The 19,081-nt window shown below is 40.6% G+C and overlaps 2 protein-coding genes across 6 annotated transcripts; both read left to right on the top strand.

Annotated features, from left to right (window-relative positions):
- Nucleotides 1-1,445: 1,445 nt before the first annotated feature.
- LOC115671283 (histone deacetylase 2) lies at nucleotides 1,446-11,157 on the top strand. Of its 3 annotated transcripts, XM_030592811.2 has the most exons (13): nucleotides 4,012-4,355; nucleotides 4,443-4,498; nucleotides 5,560-5,677; nucleotides 6,286-6,348; nucleotides 8,903-8,971; nucleotides 9,043-9,209; nucleotides 9,330-9,394; nucleotides 9,471-9,517; nucleotides 9,619-9,663; nucleotides 9,764-9,814; nucleotides 10,341-10,427; nucleotides 10,558-10,645; nucleotides 10,914-11,157. In XM_030592811.2, exons 1-13 carry the CDS (start codon nucleotides 4,218-4,220, stop codon nucleotides 11,012-11,014), a joined length of 1,095 nt encoding a protein of 364 aa, XP_030448671.2. In that variant the 5' UTR covers nucleotides 4,012-4,217; the 3' UTR covers nucleotides 11,015-11,157. The 3 variants fall into 3 exon arrangements, with proteins under 3 accessions (XP_056176957.1, XP_030448671.2, XP_056176958.1); XM_056320982.1 differs by lacking the exons at nucleotides 4,012-4,355; nucleotides 4,443-4,498 and adding an exon at nucleotides 1,446-1,663; XM_056320983.1 differs by lacking the exons at nucleotides 4,012-4,355; nucleotides 4,443-4,498 and adding an exon at nucleotides 4,623-4,762.
- Nucleotides 11,158-12,229: 1,072 nt separating this feature from the next.
- LOC115670959 (thiamine phosphate phosphatase-like protein) lies at nucleotides 12,230-14,218 on the top strand. Of its 3 annotated transcripts, XM_030592381.2 has the most exons (5): nucleotides 12,230-12,328; nucleotides 12,440-12,589; nucleotides 12,874-12,995; nucleotides 13,268-13,469; nucleotides 13,686-14,218. In XM_030592381.2, the coding sequence occupies exons 1-5, from the start codon at nucleotides 12,245-12,247 to the stop codon at nucleotides 14,076-14,078; spliced, it is 951 nt and encodes a 316-aa protein (XP_030448241.2). In that variant the 5' UTR covers nucleotides 12,230-12,244; the 3' UTR covers nucleotides 14,079-14,218. The 3 variants fall into 3 exon arrangements, with proteins under 3 accessions (XP_030448241.2, XP_030448240.1, XP_056176751.1); XM_030592380.2 differs by lacking the exon at nucleotides 12,230-12,328 and having other exon boundaries at nucleotides 12,357-12,589; XM_056320776.1 differs by lacking the exon at nucleotides 12,230-12,328 and having other exon boundaries at nucleotides 12,357-12,589; nucleotides 13,268-13,476; nucleotides 13,693-14,218.
- Nucleotides 14,219-19,081: the final 4,863 nt, after the last annotated feature.

Raw genomic sequence — 19,081 nt, 5'->3', positions numbered from 1 at the left:
TCGATCGGAGGGCAACGAACGGCTCGATCCTTCCCCAAAGAAAATTAGAAAAGAGAAAATTATCCTTCGATGCAGTAAGGAGTCAAATCCTGTTCGTGTTTGACCAAAAAAAAAATCCCATCCGTGAAAAGCAGATATCACATGAATTGGGAAATAGCACATAATTTTTACGTGCCTAGCAATAATTTCGAGTTGACGTATGTTTAATCAGTCCGGTCCGGGCGATCCGGTTTCCACCCTGTTTCATTGGAATTGTTCCTGCAACGAAATACAATTCACGAAAAGTTGTTCTTCGATTTTTAATGAAAGGAGATCGGGTTCTGTGGCGACTCCAGACAAGAGATATCCAGGCGTGAACGAAGAACTTACTTGTTTTGATAAGCAACACGGATTCAAACCGTGAATCTTAAGAACTTCGGATTTTATAAACTATTCGGATAGATCCGTTCAACTACTGACTGGCAGCATCCAAACTCCATCGATATCATATTACAGGACTATTGTGCTAAAAAAATGACTACAATTAAAGAAATTGAAAGTACAGTGCTGGAAAGTAAAGATAATTGAAATATAGCATTTTGATTGTGTGTTCGCGGGGGCTGCTTTTCTGGCTGTCGAGTAGTATTTATACTGGGAAGAAGATACCCGTTTCTCTAATGCCATCCGCCAATATCTACCGTTGATCCCATCTTCACTGTTTCTTGCATGACATCTGTCCACTTAACCGTTTGTTTGACTTGGTCCTGACTTTGACACCTATCCCTCTTCATGAAGTAACCGTCGTCGACATTACTCTATCTCGACATCTGTCCTTTCGTGAAAAGTAACTGTCATCGATCCCATTTTATTCTGACACCTGTCCTTCCCAAAAAGTAACCGTCATCGATCCTCATCCTGACACCTGTCCCTTTTGCGAGATAAGCGTCATCGATCTTATTTCATTCCAACACATGTCCTTTTTTTGTGAGATAACCGTCATCGATCTTATTTTATTCTGACACTTGTCCTTACGCAAAAAGTAACCGTCATCGCTCCACATTTCTTGTCAACAACTTCAACAGCCCAGTTTTATCATGACAATCTTCATCGACAATCTACAGTACCAAAAACCAAGCGGCACTCATTCTCTATGACGTCAGTCTTTTCAATTTCAAATTCTTGATTTTCCCGCCAGGATATTCCAGTGATGGTCAGCAGTCTATTGTCACAATTTAGATAATTAACTTTTACAGTTCACGTCATCCTTCGGCAAACCACATATATTTTGTTACTTTGCTCGTCCCCTTTATAATACGTTAGATCGTCGACGACCTAATTTATTTATTGGTGTCAACACACCCGAAATCGGGAATCGGAACCTTGGCAAACCGTCCGGAGCTGGTCTGGCTTGAGTGGTCCCGTTGCATACCCCTGGTCGAAATGCCTTCTCTTTTGATTCTTCACCAGTCAGGCTCTCTCTCTCTCTCTCTCTCTCTCTCTCTCTCTCTCTCTCTCTCTCTCTCTCTCTCTCTCTCTCTCTCTCTCTCTCGCACGCGCAATGTCACCACTGCCTCCTGCGAATCCCACCGCTTCATCATCCTCTTCGCCTGCAAGCGATGCCGATGGTCTCCGGATACATCGGATTCTCTCCAGCAAGCTCTACCTCAACGTTCCTCTCCCCAAGGTAACTACGAATTCGCGCATGCTTGGCCGTGTTCTTGCCGGAGACTTGAGTCCTCGAATCACGCAGGTGCTGCTGATATACGCTCCTTCCTACAACATCGCTTTCCTCGAGATCGAGAAACTGTAAGTGATTGGATGCGCAGATGTTCATTGCTTTATGACGAGGGAAACTGAGCTTCGTTCATAGCGATGGTTTAATCTGTTTCCACCGATAGTTTGATATGGATAGTTTGCATCTTTGGTGTGTCGGATAGATTTGGCGATTCCGCTGTCCGCTATCTTCAAATTCGTAAACGGCGAGGTCTTGTTGATTTTAACTCCTACGGTTTGCTATTCCCATCAAAGACTCTCTTTCCCCCTCAGGAAAGGTGCAAATCTCTCCAAAAGGTTCCCTTCAAACCATTAGCAATAAGATTAGACCTTTTTCTAGATGCCATGCCAAGAAAAAAGATGATGAGTTTGGCTTACATCTTGCCTGAATATCGGAATGTCCAAGGAATCACTGTAACCAGCCTAGGGCTAGCAATTCATGTTAATGAGTTGGAATCGTCCGTGTAATTCATGTCATTGTTGGTATGAAATATCTCGATTTTTATTTAATTATGATGAAAATGTGTCAATTCGTGTCGAATGCGCAACGACATATAAAGCCAACATGTCGTGTCGTGTTATATTCGAGTCTTCTCCTTATGTAATTCGTGTTTTATCTTATATGGTGCAAATAGGTCGTGTCCCGCATTTCCAACTCTAAACTAACATCAATATGATAGACAGGTTTTGAGAACAGGGAAAAACTAGATTTAGTACATAATAAAATAAAATGTAAAGATTTTGAATTATTTTTTTTTATAATTTAAATCATTGTAAAAAAAAAGAGAGAATCATGCACTGAATACTTGATAATTTGTTTTGAATTCCACTTCAGAAAGTAAGAGATTCATTGAAAAACTGCCCAATTGCCTTGGTTATTACAAATTACAATTTTGTTCATCTATCTTTTTGCGTGGTCATAATATATTTCGAATGTATGCATGGGGTTTTTCTCTGATAAGTTAAAATAAAACTTCAAACCGCAACTTATTAGTTTGGAGTAAAGTCTTTTATTTTCTATGGAAATTTTCAAGTAGTATTTTAAGTATGTTATAATTGATTTAGAATATTGACACAATTGATGATTTGAGGCTCCCTTTGTTTCGTGGAAAATAACTTCCAAGAAAATGTTATCCAGATTTTCTAGCATTCGTTTCACGAGAAATAAATTAGCCATATAAAACATTTTCCCTCAACGGAGAAAACATATTCAAAAGTGAGGAAAATATTTTCTTTTCACCATTCATTTTAATTATTTTTATTTTTTCTTTTCTTTTTCATTATTTTCTTTTTTAAAATTATAATTTTTAATTATCTTTTTCTTTTTTCTTTTCTTTTCTTTTTTTTTTTATCTTATTCTCCAGTCGGTGGCCAACCAAAGGCCAGCAACCAGCCACATGCAAGCTCGAGCGTTGCTAGATCGGTGAGGCTTGAGGCCTCGCTAGAGGTTGATGGCTTGTTGATCTAGCGAGGCCCGAGCCTTGCCGCCTCTACCGACACTCCAGCTCGCCAGTGGTCGGTCGCCAATCTTCGCGTGGCCGGCGACCTGCCGAAGAAGAAGATAAAAATAAAGAAAAAAAAAAAGATAATTTAAAAATCGATTCAAAAAAATTATTAAAAGCAGTGTATAGAGGAAAATTTGATTTGATTTTCCATACCGAACGATGGAAAATATTTTGCAGGTCTTTTTCGAATTTCAGCTGAACACCGAAAAATTGTGTTATTTTTTTGGAAAATGGCGTTCTGGAAAATATTTTCCAGAAATGTCACATTTTCTGCGAAATGAATAGAGCCTAAATGTTATTTAACTACTGGGCCAATTTTATTAAGTCCTAAATTAAGAGTTTCCAGCATTATGCAAATTAGACATGGTCTCTGAACATGACTTAATGTGCAATGTAGTTCTTGAATTTTTAAATTATTTAACGTGATCCTTGAACTGTAACCAAATGTGTAATATGATCCATGAATTTTTAGTTTGTTCAATGTGATCCTTAGACTTTTTAATTTGAACAACCCTGAACTTTTAGTTCATATAATTCAGGAAGTAAATTAAACATGTACTAAAAGTCAAAAGATTATATTTGACAAATTAAAAGTTCAGGGATCACATTATATATTCGGTTAAAATTTAGGAATTGTAACGGACCGCACTATACGTCAAGCCAAAATTAAAGATCATATGTATCATTAACACGTTTTCCAATGATGGCCAAAAAAATAAAAAGAAATTGTAAGCCAATGGAAGCATCCTGCTGCCACGTGTAATATCGTTCGCGCCGCTTTCTTCGCGGTCCTTCTACTTCCCAACCCGAGCGGAAGCCTTTCACGTTTCAGGGCGGACTCGGCCGCGACTCGGTGAAACATCCCGAGTCGACTCAGATTCCATCGGATCGGTCGTCTCGCCTTCTCTTCGTTTTGTTTCACCGGTCAGGCACTCTCGTTTCCTCACTCGCACGAGCACTATGTCAACGCTGCAGCCGGCGACTCCCGCAGCTTCATCCTCCTCTCGCCCGGCGAGCGACGGCGACGGCGACGGCGACGGCGTCCGGACGCGCCGGATTCTCTCCAGCAAGCTCTACTTCGACGTCCCTCTCTCCAAGGTAAGTCTACCTAAATCCTCGCCGCATCGCGCGCGCGCGTGCTTGGCCGTGTTCTTGCCGAAAGTCTTGAGTCCTCGAATCGCGCAGGTGCCGCTGATTTACTCGCCTTCCTACGACATCGCCTTCCTCGGGATTGAGAAACTGTAAGTGATTGGATGCGCGGATGTTCATTGCTTTATGACGAGGGAAATTGAGCTTTGTTCGTAGCGACGGTTTAATCTGTTTCCACCGCTAGTTTGATATGGATAGTTTGCATGTATGGGATAGATTTGACGATCCAATATGAGCTCTCCGTGAGCGTGTTTCCGCTGTTCGTGATCTTCAAATTCGTAATGGCGAGGTCTTGTCGAGATGCTGATTCTCGGCGAGCTCAAGCTGGAAGTTTCACTTAGAAAAGCGCATAGAAAGTAAGAAACCTTATCAGTTTGGTTTTAGGCGTTCTATTTTAACCTGATAAGCCAAGTTTGGGTCACCAGTGGAAGAAAGTTGGCTTCACAATCTCGCATAGGGATACTTTGTTTCTCCCCGTGCCAGTAAATTCCTCAGTAAATTCATCCTTTGAGAGAGAATTGGGCACTTTGATATGTGTTCCTCCTTCACCTTCTAATATAAACATCGAGAACCACAAGTCTTTGCCGGGTCGTCAAGTATTCTAGGGGGGACTTTGGATTCTTCACGATTTTCAAGTTCCTTACTTTCTCATGATATAGAACTATTGCATGCTTGGCACAAGATCATGCACCATTAGATAATTTAAGAAAGTCTTTCGTGACCATGTCACTTCTGTCGACTTGATAAAAATAAAAATCGGCTATGAAAGCGGTGAGTACATTTGGACTTGTTGGCTTCATCATCATCTTGTCGATTTTAACTCCTATGGTTTGCTGTTCCCATCAAAGACTCTCTTTCCCCCTCAGGAAACGTGCAAATCTCTCCAAAAGGTTCTCTTTAAACCATTAGCAATAAGATCAGACCTTTTTCTAGATGCCATACCAAGAAAAAAAGATGATGAATTTGGCTTACATCTTACATGAATATCGGAATGTTGAAATGATTTTGTACATGAAACCGGGAGGCTGATCTAACTTATGATCCAACCAATGAGGATTTGATCTTGTCCCATTATTGCGTGCCTCTCTAAACAAGAGTCAGAATAAGCTCTTCATGATTACCAGCTATAAAGGTATATCTGTAATCCTTGTAGGCACCCATTTGACTCTTCCAAATGGGGACGGATATACCAGTTCCTTATTTCGGAAGGTGCTTTAGTAAAAGGCTACATCGTCGAGCCTTTGGAAGCTTCAAAGGAGGATCTCCTTGTGGTACGCTCTGTATTACATAATTAATCCTTTCCGTTTATTTTTATGTTTTTTTACTCATTGTGTTCTGGTTTACTATTGCTATTACTTTTACAGTGTAATCGATGGAAAATATTTGCTCTAACAAATGCAGTTATTAGTTAAGACCAGCCTGGTTTAAGCCTGATGAGTTATGGCTATAGAAGTTAGTTTGAAGGCAATATGTTTTCTAGTTTGTTAGAAGGCCATATGGCATGGGAGGCTCGAGCAGAGAACAAGTTCAAAGAGGTCCTCTTCAATCTGCTTGTTAAATTTGCATCATTGGGTATCCAATTCTAAACATCATTGTAGGTTACAATCTTGAGGTGTCACAGAGATGAACTTTCTTATCTAGCTTGATGGGAAGATGCCACTGTCAATATTTACTAGTTCTCTGGCGCGAACACCAGCCCCTCCGTCCCCCCTCCCCCCCCCCCCCCCAAAAAAAAAAATATTTACTAGTTCATTCTGCTCTAATTTGGTACCCAGATATGATGTAGTTTTATTGAACTTTGAACTGTGTGTCAGAGGTTGACTTATCACTTGTTAGTATCAAATAAATGGACTGATGAAAGCTCACTATACTGATACAGGTTCATTCTGAGTCGTACTTGAATAGTTTGAAGAGCAGTGCTAGAGTTGCCATGATAGTTGAGGTAAATTGAGTGTCTTTGCTTCTGTTCATTTCGACTTTTGAGGTGTCATCTACTTTTGCTCATGATGGCTGAAAAGAGAGAATAGAATTTCTTATTAATTGTGATTATAGGGTTACAAATATATATGCGTGCTTAACCCTACTCACAAACTAGATTACTATTCTACCCTTAATACTCACAATATTTCTCAACACTCCCCCTCAAGTTGGGATATAAATATCAAATAATCCCAACTTGTTACATAAGAAGCTCACTCTATTCCCCCGTAAAGATTTAGTAAAAATGTCTGCTAGTTGATCTTCCGTCTTTGTGTTCTGAAGAATAATCTCGCCTTTTTGAACTTTTTCTCGCACAAAATGACAATCAACCTCAACGTGCTTAGTCCGTTCATGGAAGACGGGATTAGATGCAATATGAATAGCAGATTGATTATCACAATACAGCACTGATGGAGTTGACGGTGACATTCCAATCTCTGATAGTAACATCCTCAACCATACTAATTCACTTGTCACATGTGCCATAGCTCGATATTCAGCTTCAGCACTTGATCGGGAAACAACATGCTGTTTCTTGCTTTTCCACGCAATTAAATTGTCTCCCAGAAACACACAATAGCCTGAAGTAGATCTCCTATCCATAGGACATCCACCCAGCCGGCATCGGAGAAGCTGCGGTGTTTAGATGACCATAATTCTTAAAGCGTAGTCCTTTACCTCGGTGCTCGCTTCAAATATTTGACAATTCGAAGCACAAAGATCCCAATGAGTAGTACGCGAAGAACTCATAAGATAATTTAACTTACCAACTAATCTCCGATACTTCGCTGAATCATGTAATAATTATCCATGTTTTGCGTCAAGTTTTACATTGGGATCCATAGGGGTATCAACTGGCTTTGCTCCAAGAAATCCAACCTCACTAAGAATGTCAAGTACATACTTCCGTTGCGATAAATTGATACCAGCATGTGAGTAGGATACTTCAACACCAAGAAAATATCGAAGACGTCCCAGATCTTTAGTACTGAATTTTATATATAGGAATTGCTTAAGTTTTTGAATACCACCTGAATCACTGCCAGTAATGATGATATCATCCACATATACAACTAGAAGGATACAACCACCGAAGAGACAGAGCCGAAAACCGAATGATCTACCCGACACCGCTTTAATCCAAATTTGATAACCACATCACTAAATCTACCAAACCAAGCACGAGGAGATTGTTTAAGTCCATACAAAGCCTTGTGTAAACGACATACCACATTCTCCCCCTGAGCAACAAACCCAGGTAGTTGCTCCATGTAGACCTCCTCAACCAGATCACCATGTAAGAAAGCATTTTTCACGTCCAACTGATGAAGGAGCCAGCCAAATCGCGTAGCCAATGAAATAAAGACACGAACAGATGGTATTTTGGCTACTGGAGAGAAGGTGTCATCATAGTCGATACCATAAGTTTGAGTATACCCCTTCGCAACTAACCGTGCCTTCAATCGATCAAGAGTGCCGTCCGGGTGAACTTTAACGGTAAAAACCCAACGACAACCAACAGGTTTCTTATCAATAGGTAAGGAAGTAAGCTCCCAAGTTCGGTTCTCCATAAGTGCTGTCATTTCATCCTGGTGGGAGATAAACGACCATATGATAGAAAATTAGAAATAGGATGATGTGTACGGACACAATCAGAAAGACCGGAATAAGGAGCATACTGATCAACAGGACGACCAACACAGGAACGTGTACCTTTCCGAGAAGCAATGGACTGATCGGGATCGAGGCTGGTACCGTGAATCGATGGGGGAACAAATGAATCAAAGTTCGATGAAGACGATCTGTCATAGTCGAAGCAGTCTGCGTCGATGATATGTGTGTTCGGCGAACCAAATTCTGTGGATGTAGCCGGAGAAATGGAAGGTGGTGGAAGTGTCGGTAGGACACAACCATCACCATCACCATCATTAGATGTCATTGGGACCACCGAAGAAGAAAAATATGACGATCTTCAAAGAATGTTACATCTCAGGACACGAACATACGACGGCGAGTAGGATCGTAACATTTGTATCCCTTCTGAGTCCAAGAGTACCCCACAAAGACACATTTTTCAGCACGAGGATCCAGTTTATCAAGACCTGGAGGAAGACAATGTACAAAACAGAAGTTACATATGCAGAAGTTTCCGGCAATCTGGCGGCTAGGTTTGAATAGGTTTTTTTTTTTTTTTTTTTTTGTGTGTGGGGCTCTGATACCATGAAAAGAGAGAACAGAATTTCTTATTAATTGTGATTATAGGGTTACAAATGTATATACGTGCTTAACCCTACTCACAAACTAGATTACTATTCTACCCTTAATACTCACAATATTTCTCAACAATGGCTTCTCCACATTCCAACATGATCTGGAGGTCTTTGTATTGAGAGGATTCACGCATATTTACAGAAAAAACAGGAACACATAAGTGAAAGCATATGAGCTTTGTGGGACATTCTTGCGCTTCTACTACTTGTCAATACTTTGTGAATTTGGAGCATCCTGTTTGCCAGGTACCTCCTGTTGCATTATTGCCCAATTGCCTTGTTGATCAGAAGGTTCTTCGACCATTCCGCAAGCAGGTTTGTATGTGATTAAATATTAATTTTTGGGCCTATTCTTCTATTTTCTTCATTGTCTACATTCTTTCCAGGTGGGGGGAACTATTTTGGCAGCAAAGCTTGCTAAGGAGCGAGGATGGGCCATCAATGTGGGAGGAGGGTTCCACCATTGTTGTGCGGATCAAGGAGGTGGATTTTGCGCTTATGCTGACATAACTCTCTGCATACACTTTGCGTTTGCTCGCTTAAATATATCAAGGTACATGTGGGAGCATTTGAGATGGATGACGGACTTTCTTCCACAAGCGTCTTGAGTCTTGGTTACGCGTCCCCCAAGTTCCAGAGTGGCCTTTGATCTCAGTGTTGGCATTGTGTGCAGGGTGATGATAATTGATCTTGACGCGCATCAAGGAAATGGACATGAAATAGATTTTTCTCATGATAGTATGCTTATATTTTGGTCACAGTTCTTGTTTTATTCGACTTTTTCAGAGTACCTATATTGTTTTTCTACAAACAGGACGAGTTTATATACTGGATATGTTTAATCCTCAGATATATCCATTCGTAAGTCCCAAAGCTACCAGCTTAAAATCAGTTGCTCAGGTTTAGACATGATACACACACATATATATCCTGTTCATTGATTTTCCCCTCCACATGAACAGGATCATGAGGCCAGGAGATACATTAATCAGAAAGTCGAAGTGATGGTGAGGGGAAGTGCAAGTTTTAACTTCAGTTTTAGTTCCTACTACTTAAATTTTTTCATGGTTGTGATAGTTTTCTTCCTTGTGGGATAAATTTGAACAGTCTGGGACCTCTACAACTGCATACTTAAAGAAATTAGATGGCGCGCTTGAGGTAAGTGTATTTGTACGTTTACCTTATGCTTTCTTCTCATTCCTTCATCGACTTTTGCAAGATTTTCTTTTGGGTCATGCTACCTATTTACTTGTAGTTAACTCAGTAATTGCAAACTTTCTGTTTGAAAGTACAAAGCTCTTGGAAATTTCTATTTTCTGTTAAATGTCAATCACAGCGCCTTATCTTGAACTTGAATGAAATGAGGTCGAGCTTGTTTGTTCATTATTGTGTTTTCTTTCTTGATTAACTTCATCTCTCTGATTTTGATTTGATTACATAATGTAAAAGTCCTCCTGCACAAGTTGATTTGAATTTACTGCAGCTTTAGTTAAAAATTCTGTAAATTGCCTAAAGCAATGCTATTAGTATCAAAGACCTGATTCTTGTTTGTTTCTCATTTACTATCTTTTATAAAGAGCTTATCATCTGAGGAGATATTTCAGGATGCCATCCTTGCAGTTAGTGAAACTGGAAGTCTATATGATGTTCAGTAATGATTCTGATGTGTATTACATCATTTTAGGTTGCTGCACGTGCATTTGATCCTGAATTGGTGGTTTACAATGCTGGAACTGATATTCTTGAAGGTGATCCATTGGGCAGGTTGAAGGTATTTATCTTGCATTTGTTTATCATATGGAATTCTTTCGTTGAACTTAGTGATTTTCTCTTTCTGGTCTTGGTGTTAGATCTGATGTCACTTTCTTACCCTATCTATTCATGCTTGATGGGTTGTCCAGATCACTCCAGACGGAATAACCAGCAGAGATGAGAAAGTTTTTCGGTTTGCTCGTGAGAGAAGCATTCCCATTGTGATGGTTACATCAGGTGTGCGCCCCCCCCTTCACGTCTGCATTGACTTTCCCGAGTGCCACCATCTGATAGCTGGTGGAGAATTTTGAGAAAGATGCTTGTACTAGCAGCTTGTGCATCCAAAAGTATTTCTATCATATATATAATATCTCCGTACGCCCAACCTAGGCCAGTATTTGTCTTGGGCAGGGGATGATCTTGAAGACTCGAGGAGTGGCTAAACTTGTGAAATTCCTTCTGGAGCTTTGACTACTATAAATTGATTTCTGTTTTTCTGTTTCAGGTGGCTACATGAAGTCCAGCGCTAGAGTCATTGCGGATTCCATAGTTAATCTGTCAAAGAAATGCTTAATAGATATGGAGACTCCCTCAGCAAGAGCATGATCGTGAGATGCAAGTTCAGTTGCTGACACTCAGGAAGTTACTTGAGAAGAAAGTCCGAGCTAGTTTAGTTGCCCCCGACACGGGAGGCACATACGAGGACAAGGTCCCGTTTCTTTCACTCTCAGTGCTTATCCTAAGGAAGCCTCTTGGTGAAAAGTGAAAAGTGAGCTCGATCCATGTTGACGACTTTGTAACTATGTATATGTGTGTAGAAGAATACCCTCTTCATCGGAATATCCTATTCACTATAGATTTAGTCCAGAGAATATTCTTGGTGAGTATCCGTGTCACTAACCATTAGCCATATTGTCACTACTTAAAAGTTCATATTTGACCATTTATCTATTGTTTTATTTTTCTGTAGAAAAGCGATATGATAAGCATGATAACACCCCTAGAATTAAAGAACAGAGAGCCTTATGTTCGATATGAATTTGGGGTGGTGCCCGACTCTAGTACCATATTAGAAAGTCCAATCCGAGAACTTTGATAAAAGGAGATTGTATGAATGCAAAGGCCTTTGAAACTTTGTACGTAAACATTGGGGGATGTATTTTGAACATAAGGGACGATGAAGCGGAGATTGAATGATTACCTAACGTTAAGTGGACGTGGACAAGCCGAAAAGGGCCGGAGTATCATTCTTTAGGCTTATGTTGTGCGTGAACTATACAATACGTACTCAATACAAATGAAGGTCGGGATCAAGATCAGATACAAGAAATTGCTTGAGCATTATTATCTCTTCCAAAAAATTCAAATTTGTTGAAGATATATCTCGAGCTGGTCAAAGAAACTTGATCCAACTAGGTTTTTTTTTAAGTTTCCTAGTTTGAATAGGTTTCATATTGGTGGGTTTTCTTTATGAAGAGCATCCAACAAGCGATTTCTTCTCAAATTACTCCTTGAAGTAATCACCGGTAAGATTTGTGAATTCGATTGATTGTGAATTCCTTTTGTGAGACTCGAGAGCGTTTGAGTAATTTGAGCGTGAATGTAACGTCTGTTGTATCGCTCGATTTATAATGGATCACGTAAATAGGTATTCGATTTGTTTTCTTGTTCTATTTATTTCATTGTTGGATGCCTTGTTTCGGCCGTAACTTTGGCCTTTCGTAATATAGGCTGAGTTTCGCGGGAAAGAAGCCTTTGTTAGGTACGGCACGAGAGCCAAAAGCACAAACATTCACGTAAATCCCATCCGGTGGGAGCCGAAGAAAAACAGCTTTCATGGACACCGCACACTGTCCACTATCTGGCATCACCCCCTCCATGTCCAGTGCTTGCTCGCCTCATCTCTCACTACCATATATCGTTTGCCCATCCCAGAAATTTTATTATATGTGCAGTAATTATTCCTGCTATATGTATATCAAGTCATCCACCGGAGGGGGCTCTCTCTAACTGATATTCCTCACCCTGAAGGCCGGCCCAAGAATGGCGGAAGTCGTGGCGGTTTTCGACTTCGACAAGACGATCCTTGACTGCGACAGCGACGACTGGGTGGTCGACAAATTAGGCCTGAGTGAGGTGTTCGACCGGCTCAGACCCACCTTGCCTTTGAACTCTCTCATGGTTAGTTGCCTTCCGGACTGCGGTGGGAATGCAGAAACTTAGTTAAAACTTAAAAGGGCCACAAGAAGAACTATTAGATGAAACTTCATATGCTATGACATAAAATTCTCTAGAAAATATTACTGCGTGCACATGACGGCCAGGGAGGCGGCGCCGCCCCCTGGCGCCTGGGTTGGTTGTTGTTGCTTTGGCTGGTGTTCGTCATTGGCTTTTGAGTTTAGTAATTTCTTGTTCGGATGATGTTTGCGACTTCCTTTTTAGCGATTTTTTGTCCTTGGATGCAGGATCGGATGATGATGGAGCTTCATTCTAGAGGGAAAACGATGGAGGAGATTGCTGATTGTTTGAAAGAAGCTCCGTTGCATCCGAAGATTGTCTCCGCGATTAAGTCTGCCCATGCTTCTGGGTATTTCCTTCTCTCTTTTTGAAAGTTAGACAACATAGTTATAAGTTTTGTATGGAGATTTTCAGTAAGTAATTTGGATTGGAAGACGAGCAAATGGATGTGGAACTGGTGATGGTTACACTCATCAGGGTAAAACTGTAATATCTGGACATGTTCTCTGCAACTCCATTGCTTTGATATCGCCCGCATCGACTTGTGTGTACTTCGAGAGAAGCGCGTCGTGTTCAGCGACTGGTTGTCTCTATTCATTGAACCGCTAACGATGAACTCAGGTGCGATCTGAGGATACTGAGCGACTCGAATGTGTTCTTCATCGAGACGATCCTGAGACATCACGGCCTCATAGACTGTTTCTCTGAGATCAACACGAACCCCGGCTCTGTCGATGCACAAGGCAGGCTCAACATCTCACCTTATCATGACTTCTACCATCTGTCTCATGGCTGCAAGATTTGCCCTCCAAACATGTGCAAGGCAAGCTGTAATTTCTCTTGGGCTTTCATTAACTTTCTTGCTGATGATGGTGATAAAGCTTTTTCATCGAAAGGGCTAACAGAAACTTGCCTACTTAGTGTTTACAGAGAAGAAGAGCAGCTACTTTCTTTGCTTTCAATGGACAAAGTCTGTCTCAAACGCTTGTTCTTGGCCTACAGCATGTCTGATTGATCTCTCTTCTCACTCTCTTGATAGGGTATAGTGATGGACAGAATTAGATCGTCGGCCTCTGCCGAGCGAAAGAAACGTTTCATCTACGTCGGAGATGGGAACGCCGACCTCTGTGCGGGCATGAAGCTTGAGGAAGCAGATGTTCTGCTTCCCAGGAAGGGCTTCCCCGTGTGGGATCTGATCTGCCGCAACCCGACCCTCATAAAAGCAAGGGTTCGGGAATGGACCGACGCGGCCGAACTCAAGACCGTCCTGCTAAATTCGGCTGGCACATTGGGCTGCGCGGAAAATGGAAACGCAAAGGCCATCCACTCGATCGTCGTGGCCTGCAAGTTCCAGACGAGTCTTGTCGGCGCGGCGGCCCCTGAATCTCCTGTCGTTCGTCGGGAGCGCGAGGCTTGTTCTTCCATTGCTTGATGGAAATTAAAAGACCAGGTTGCCTAAGTATAAGATAAGTGTTACCTGGGCAAACATGATGGGGTCCTAATGCATGTTTTCAGTTTGTTCATGACAATAAACAAGTTGTATCTAAAGCCCACGATGCAAATTTCATTTAATTCCGTAGTGGCAACTATATAAAAATAAATTTCGACCCAAAAAAAAAACTATATACGAATAAATAATTTCGGGATGTAATTATAAACTCGTAGCTCATGAAGAGTTCTGGATTTGTTGGAGCCAGCGAATTTCTAATTTTGTGTCATTTTCTTTTACCGCGCGGAATTTATGAACGAAAAAACATATATAGATATTAATAGGGGAATTTTCGTAATTATCTGAGTTGAATTACAAAGCTCTAATTTCGGATCCGTGAGCGGGCCGCGCAATATAAAAGGCGCGGCGAAATCGATGGTCATGTCGTTAATTTGTGATTAATCCAAATGAAGACAACCAAAGGGACCCTTCAATTAGGGAAAAATTACGAAAAAAAATGCCTATTAAACTTGGCGAAAATTTCAAATCAGTACCCAAAGTGGGGTCATTTTCTCAAAAAAGGGTCCAAAGTGGACATAGTGTCAAATAAGGGCCTGAAATGCCCAATCATCTTAAATAGGGGCCCGAAGTGCCCAATTAGTCTCAAGTAAGGGCATGGGTTCACCGGCCGATCAAATACTTACCGGCGAGCGAGTACGGTTACTATTTCGGCGACCGGAAAAGGGCAGTTTTGTCTTTTTCTTTTTTTTTTCCTTTTTCTATTTTTTTCTTTTCCTTTTCCTTTTCTATTTTTTTATCTTCTCTTCCCTCTGCCGGCCACAGCCAGGGCCGGCGGAGGTGGCCCTCGTCGGCGTCGGGCGAGGATGGCCCTCGCCCGCCCAACCCAGGCAAGGGCTACCCTTGCCGGCATCGGGCGAGGGCGACCCTCACCCGCCCAGCCCGGGCGAGGGCAACCCTCGCCCCCCCAACCCAGGCGAGGGCAGCCCTCCCCCAACGCCGGCGAGGGCAGCCTCCGCCTAAGGCTAGCGACCTCCGCCGACCCCGGCTATGGCCGGCGAAGGGAAGAAAAGAAAAAAAAACAGAAAAGGAAAAGGAAAAGGAAAAAAAAAAGAAAAGAAAAAGACGAAATTACCCCTTGTTCCGGTCGCCGGAACAGTAACGTGCTCACCCGCCGGTGAGCATTTGACCGCCCCGCGAACCCAGACCCTTACTTGAGACTAATTGGACACTTCGGGTCCTTATTTGAGGCCGATTGGACACTTCAAGCCCTTGTTTGACATTATTTCCACTTGGGGTCCTTTTTGAGAAAAAGACTCTACTTTGGGTCCTTAATTGGAATTTTCCCTTAAACTTGTACCAATTCAGTTATAAATCTTTTGATTTTGCCAATTTAGTCCTAAAGCTTATGATAATTTGTCAATATAGTCCATCCAGCCAATTTTTATCGGAAATTACTGAATGTGGCACTGCCAACGCTAACATGGACAATTTTGCATTTTTTATTATAAATTTTTTGACTTTTAAATTATTTAATTTCTTTCGTTTTCCTTTATTGGGGCCCTAGCGACCCTTGCGGGCCATTGACGAGGGTTATGGCCATTGCCGGCCAAGAGTGACGCGACCCTTGCCTATCTCTCTTTGGTCACTGGCAAAAATAAAAGAAAAAAGGAGCAAAAGGAAACAAAATTAAAAAAAATTATTTAAAAATGTCTACTTCAACGACCGGCGCTAACTAGACCGCCACGTTAGTATTTTCCAGTCAAAATGACTCAAAAACCAACATTGGCAAATCGTTAAAATGTTTAGGACTAAATTGACACGATTGAAATTTTTATAACCGAAGTGGCACAAATGTAATAGGTTTGTGATTTTTTTTTATAATTTTCCCCTTCGATTGGCAACCCAATCAAGTGTCCAAATGCTATTCATTAGTGATCATCGTGTCCGACGCAACGACGTCTAGAGCCTTCAACCTAATATCCAATTCAAGAATTTTAATATCGGCAAACATTGGACTTAAATAATAAGAAAAAAAGTGTCCTTTTCTTTATGACGTCACAAAACATGGACCAAAGGCCCGAAATTAGTGCAGACCTACGACACATTTGAAGTGGCTTTGATCTAGGAGCTGTCCATGAGCTGAAAATGTCAACGCTGAAAGTAACTTTACACACATTTTCTTCCCCCCTAATCTATAGTCCAAAAGCCCATCTATATATTATCTATTATCCCCTTCTATAATTAGCAAGACTTAGCTTGGATACTCATCAAATCTTACCACAAATTTTCCCTTCATGAGAAACCAAAAAGAAAAGCAGATTCGCTCCAATATCGTGTGGCATCTAAAGGAATCTCACCCCAGAAAAAGGAAAAATTTCAAATAAGGACATAAAGTGCGATCATTTTCTCAAAAGATTGCCCAAAGTGAATATTATTTCAAATAAGGATATAAAGTGGACAAGTCAGTTTCAAATAAAGGTCTGAAGTGGACAAGTTAGTCTCAAATAAGAGTCTGACCATGTTGGCCGGAAAATGCCCTTATTTGAAACAAGTCCACTTTGGGTCCACTTCGTGCCATTATTTGAAACAAAATTCATTTTGGGTCATCATTTGAGAAAATCACTCCACTTCGGGCCTTTATTTGGATTTTTCTCTTAGAAAAACATAGCTAATTTGCAAAATTCGACAGGCTTCCACTAGGGGCGATCACTTCCCGATCGGTTCGATCCAATGGAACTTGTCACTTTTTATTTTTTTTCACCACAATAAGAGAGAGTGACAAATCTCAAGATCTTGACAAAAGCGATAATGAGTGAAGAGTCATAATGGTGCGACGATTAGGGGAAAGTGTTGTACGTGGGTTTAGTTCACATTTTACTAATATTTTTTGAAGAAATAAAAAAAATATATATGTAGTCGGTCTGGTCCGATTTGGTTCCCTCTTGGAATCGGGAACCGGACCGACACTCCCGAGAACCGGACCAAACCGATTGGTTCGGGTGGTTCGTTTTGCACACCTCTAGCTTCCACTGTTACTGTTCTAAATTTTCCCTGAATCAAAAAAAAAATGTTAAAGTCACGAAAATCCCAAATTGGTATCCGTACCACATTTAACCCAAAGTCATTTAGAGGTCACAAGAAAAAAAACATGTGACCGATACCCCGTGACATATTTATCTCAAAACTAATTTTCACGCCACCAAAAATCCCTAACTGCCTTCTCGTTCCCCTTACGTAAAAGAGCTTCTCATTATCACTGCCGAGAACATATTCATCGTCACTTAGAGATGACGTGTCGGGATCGTACTCCGGAATTGTCACAACTCTATCGGTTTGAATTTTTCGCGCTACGCGAAAATTAGCTCGGGATAAATATATCACGCGGGTATTAATTTGAGATTCTTTTTATTTATGATACGAAAATCCGTTCAAGGTAGACATGGCACGTCACTATCGGTCGGAGATTCTTCGTAGCATTACTCCGAGGGAAAAGAAAAGAAAAAAGGAGGAGGACAAACGGAAAGCAGAAAACAAAGAAAGGGAGACATCTTCTCTCCAAATCAAATCTTCAGCTCGATTGATGCTGCCCCAAGACAATGGCATCACCACTGCTGCTTGCACTGGTTCGTGCAAAACCGCAAAACCCCAAAACCCATGTTTACTTTTTAACTGCTCTTTAGACAGCATCCTTGGTATCTACGCCTCCCCAGGATTATTTTAATCCTGGGGATTTCGATTGAATAATGTTTCCTGTCATCATCAACCAAATTAACATCACATCCTCCCCCCCTCTCTCTCTCTTTCTCTCTCTCTCTCTCTACTTTCCATCTGAAAAGAAAAAGAGAGGAAAGCTTAAGAAGGGGAAAAGGACAACAGGGGACCTTTGCCCCCATCATCTCCATTTGCTCCCCATTTTCCTCTCTCTTGATAGGACCCCTCTTTTCTTGCTTAATTTTTTTTCCCTTCTTTTCTTTCTTCTTTTCTCCCCCAATTTTTTCTTTGCCTCTTTTATTAGGCTCTCTGCATATTTTTTTTTGGATCAATATCACGAAAAATTTCAAACTGATACATTCATACCAAATTTACCCAAAATTAATTTTTTGACCACAAACCCTAAACTGATACGTTTATAACAAATTTACCCTTATTAAATTAGATTGATACAAAAAAAATCACAAACTAGTATACATGTGACAAACGGAGGGTACAACCCAAAATTGGTATATTCATTACCATATATCATTTAACTCAACAATTTAACAGTAAAATTTAATGAAGGGTAAATTTATCACAGATGTATTGGTTTTGAATTTTTTGTGGTATTGATTATATTTTTTTAATGTTTTCTCAGGTCCCTTTTCTTTTCTGTAAAATTTTATTTGTGAGGGAATTGAAGGAAAAAAAATTGGAGCTTTTAATGGATACGAATGTCAAATCGTTTTCCAACTTTTAATTCCAGTCCACTTCATGTAAGGAAATAAAGCAAACATGTATTTCCACGCTTACCCAACAATGATTACGATGATTTTTCGCGAAATAAACAAAATTTCTAATTTTTCTCTCGATTTATATAATATCGAAAATTCCACAATGAGTAATCCTTTGTGAGGTACTATGAGATATTCAAGCTTTTGGTGTTTGATAAGTAACCATAGCCCCCTCCTCTTGGGTTATTAGCTAATATAACGACATCCGATTCAAAGAAAAAAATGAATTTTCCCGGGTACACCCAATAATATCTATACTTATTCCACCAAACATATGGAATTTCTGGTTTTTTTTCTCGATTTATGCGACACCAAAAATTTCACGATAAAATTTCCATTTTTCTCACCTTTTTTTTTTTCGACGTACCGAGGTTTTTACTGTACTAATCTCTCCTCTTGGAAGGGCCTACAGAAAGTAAATAAGATAACAATAAAATATGGACAGGGAAAAAAAAAGGGAAAAAAATGCGAAAAAGATAGAGAGAAAAAGAAACTCAG

Source organism: Syzygium oleosum, unplaced genomic scaffold, assembly GCF_021117445.2.
Source record: "Syzygium oleosum isolate NSW1041296 unplaced genomic scaffold, Sole_v2.1 Sole_v2.21, whole genome shotgun sequence".
Classification (NCBI taxonomy): domain Eukaryota; kingdom Viridiplantae; phylum Streptophyta; class Magnoliopsida; order Myrtales; family Myrtaceae; genus Syzygium; species Syzygium oleosum.
Note: the sequence above shows the minus strand (reverse complement) of the source record. Positions and strands in the feature narration are given on the sequence as shown.